The sequence below is a fragment of the Tupaia chinensis genome, unplaced genomic scaffold (genome assembly GCF_000334495.1).
Source record: "Tupaia chinensis unplaced genomic scaffold, TupChi_1.0 Scaffold149184_1, whole genome shotgun sequence".
NCBI classification, from domain to species: domain Eukaryota; kingdom Metazoa; phylum Chordata; class Mammalia; order Scandentia; family Tupaiidae; genus Tupaia; species Tupaia belangeri.
The window spans coordinates 1,458,579-1,460,924 of record NW_006209032.1 but is presented as its reverse complement, the minus strand read 5'-3'; the positions used below and the strand labels follow the sequence as shown (position 1 = coordinate 1,460,924).

The 2,346-nt window shown below is 66.0% G+C and overlaps 1 protein-coding gene across 1 annotated transcript in view; it reads right to left on the bottom strand.

Annotated features, from left to right (window-relative positions):
* Nucleotides 1-2,022, bottom strand: part of COL7A1 (collagen type VII alpha 1 chain) — a 31,390-nt gene extending 29,368 nt beyond the window's left edge. Inside the window, exons 1-5 of the mRNA XM_027769288.1 lie at nucleotides 1,936-2,022; nucleotides 1,270-1,450; nucleotides 534-693; nucleotides 350-443; nucleotides 15-277 (exon numbers count right to left, since the gene is read on the bottom strand). Of these exons, the coding sequence (XP_027625089.1) occupies nucleotides 15-277; nucleotides 350-443; nucleotides 534-693; nucleotides 1,270-1,450; nucleotides 1,936-2,020 (783 nt within the window). The 5' untranslated portion in view covers nucleotides 2,021-2,022. The remainder of the gene's footprint in view (nucleotides 1-14; nucleotides 278-349; nucleotides 444-533; nucleotides 694-1,269; nucleotides 1,451-1,935) is intronic.
* Nucleotides 2,023-2,346: the final 324 nt, after the last annotated feature.

Sequence of the window (2,346 nt, the reverse complement as noted above, 5' to 3'; positions counted from 1 at the left end):
CCAGGGTCCAGCACTGGTGGGTTAGGGTTGGGGCAGGGGGTCCTGCTGAGGGGGCTGGCGTCAGCAACCCGGGGGCGGGGGTGCAGGTCGGGGCACGGGTGTGGGCAGGACTCACAAGGCAGGGTCACGGGCACGCCTCCAGCAGTCGTGCACACCCTGCGGGACACGAGGGGCAGCAGCGTCCTCAGGATGCTGAAGTCATTGACGAAGAAGAAGAAATCGCTGGTCGGCTGCGAGGCGACCCGCTTCAGCTCCTCGGGGTCGGCGTTCTTGATCCCTGAGGTGACACCCAGTCAGGGCTAAGGTGCCCACATGCCCTTGCCTGGTCCCACCCTAGTTCGGGACTCACCCACAGCAAACAGCTTGACCCCCTGCCCCTTCAGCCGCTGAGCGGCCGGGTCCACCAAGTCCTGGGACTTCCCGTCTGTGATCAGGATGCAGACCTGGTGCAGAGGCAGGGTGCGGTCAGGCCGGGGCTGCCCGGACACCACGTGGGGGGTCGCCTCGGGAGGCATGGCAGGGTTAGGGATCACCTTGGGGACGCCAGGTCGGGCCAGCTGGGGCAGGAAGACATGGTCAGCCACGTGGAGAATCGCAGCCCCGGTGCGGGTGTTGCCCCCCTTGTAGCTGAGCTCACGGATGGCCCGGATCACATCGACCCCGGAGCCAAGCGCATCCAGGCCAAACTCTGTCCTGTTGGAAGGAGGGGCAGTGACAGGCTCGGTCAGACCTCTCTGGCCCTGGCCTCTAGGGTGAGGGTTGTGGGTATGAAGCCCTCTACAGGGTCCTCTTGGTTCTGGGATTCCTGCCCCCCAACTCCGAAGCCCCCAGGTTGATAATCCCAGGTGCCCCAACCCCCGAGAGCGAGAGAGCGCTGTGTGAGGCTGGGCTTGGGAGGGGCAGGCTGGAGCTCACTGTCGGGGAAGGATGTCTGGCTAATTAAATAATCACAGGAGGAAGGGCCCAGCTGGAGGAGGTGGCCGTGGGCCAGCCAGGGAGCACTTCTAGGGACTGGAGAGGCTGAAGACTCGAGGGACTGGTGCAGGCTCAGGACAACCCACCCCGGCTGGGCGCCCCATCTCCAGAGCAGGAACCCAGTCTCCCTGTCTTTGGCAGGAGGCATTCAGGGTGTGACCCCCACCTAGGGAATCCGTCTCCAGAGGAGGGCCTGGCTAGGCCGGGGTTCCCAAGCCTGTTTCTAGAAGGACCTGGTCTGGGTTTCGGGGCTCTCCAGGGGGACTCCCCTCAGCCCGCAGGCCCACTCCTCACCGCGGGTCGTCACTGTACTGCACCACTGCGAAGCGCACGCCCTGCGCACTGGCGGCCCCGGAGAAAGGCAGCACCAGCCCCTCCAGGAAGCCGCGCACTTCACGGAAGTTGCTTCTGCCGATGGACGAGGAGCCATCCAGCAGGAACACGATGTCCGCGGCGTAAAGGCGCGTGCAGGTCACTGGTGCCGGGAAGGGAGATCACGACCTCTCCTGGGAGCTCCCGCGCCCTCCCGCAGGGTGGTCCCTTGGGACGCGGGTGGGGTGGGGTGGAGGGCAGGCCTTGCTTGTGCAAACTGAGGATGGGCAGGTACCACCTGGAGCCCCAGGGGGAGCCGCGCTGGGGCTCAGAGCAGACTGTCCCGATGGGGTTTGGGGTGTGAGGGAGGGAGGGTCGCCCTCCCGGGTGTGGATCTAGGACTCAGGTCAGCCAGCGTGGGATTGGGGGCACCGGGTGGCATAGGGCAGGGGACCCAGCGGACTTCCAGGGAGCCATAATTAGGGGCTGAACAGGTTAAGGGACGGTTTGGGGAACCCAGCCAGTGACCACTGAGGGTTCATGGAGTTGGAGAAGTTAAGGGGGCTCCATGCGCGGGGGGCTAAGGGGATGATCGAGTGGAGGTGAGGGTGACAGGGCCCCCATGGGATCCGTCCCGGTCGTTCCCACCTCTCTCCCTGAGCTGGGCCCCCACTCCAGGCACCGCCGCCAGGATCCCAGCGCAGAGAGCGGCCACCAGGAGCCACAGCTTCATCCTAGGTCGTGGAAATGTCAGCCAGGACCCCGCTCTGTCCCTTGCCCACCACCCAGCGCCCTTGGCAGTCCAAGCTCGGCTCCCCCAACCCTGGGTCCTGGACTTGCCTGCGTCTCCGCCGCTCCCGCTCGCGCCGCCGCTGCCCCTCAGTCCCGCGGCCCGGCAGAGAAAAGTCCCCGATCTTGGGGGGCGGAGCAGCGGGCGGGGACCCAGGTGGCCCGCCCTCTCCCACCCTCCCCACCCCACCCGAAAGATAATACGGCGCACTTAAGTGTAATGCACCCTCTCTCATGGCTTCTGGGGATCCCCCCGAAAAGTCTGAGCAG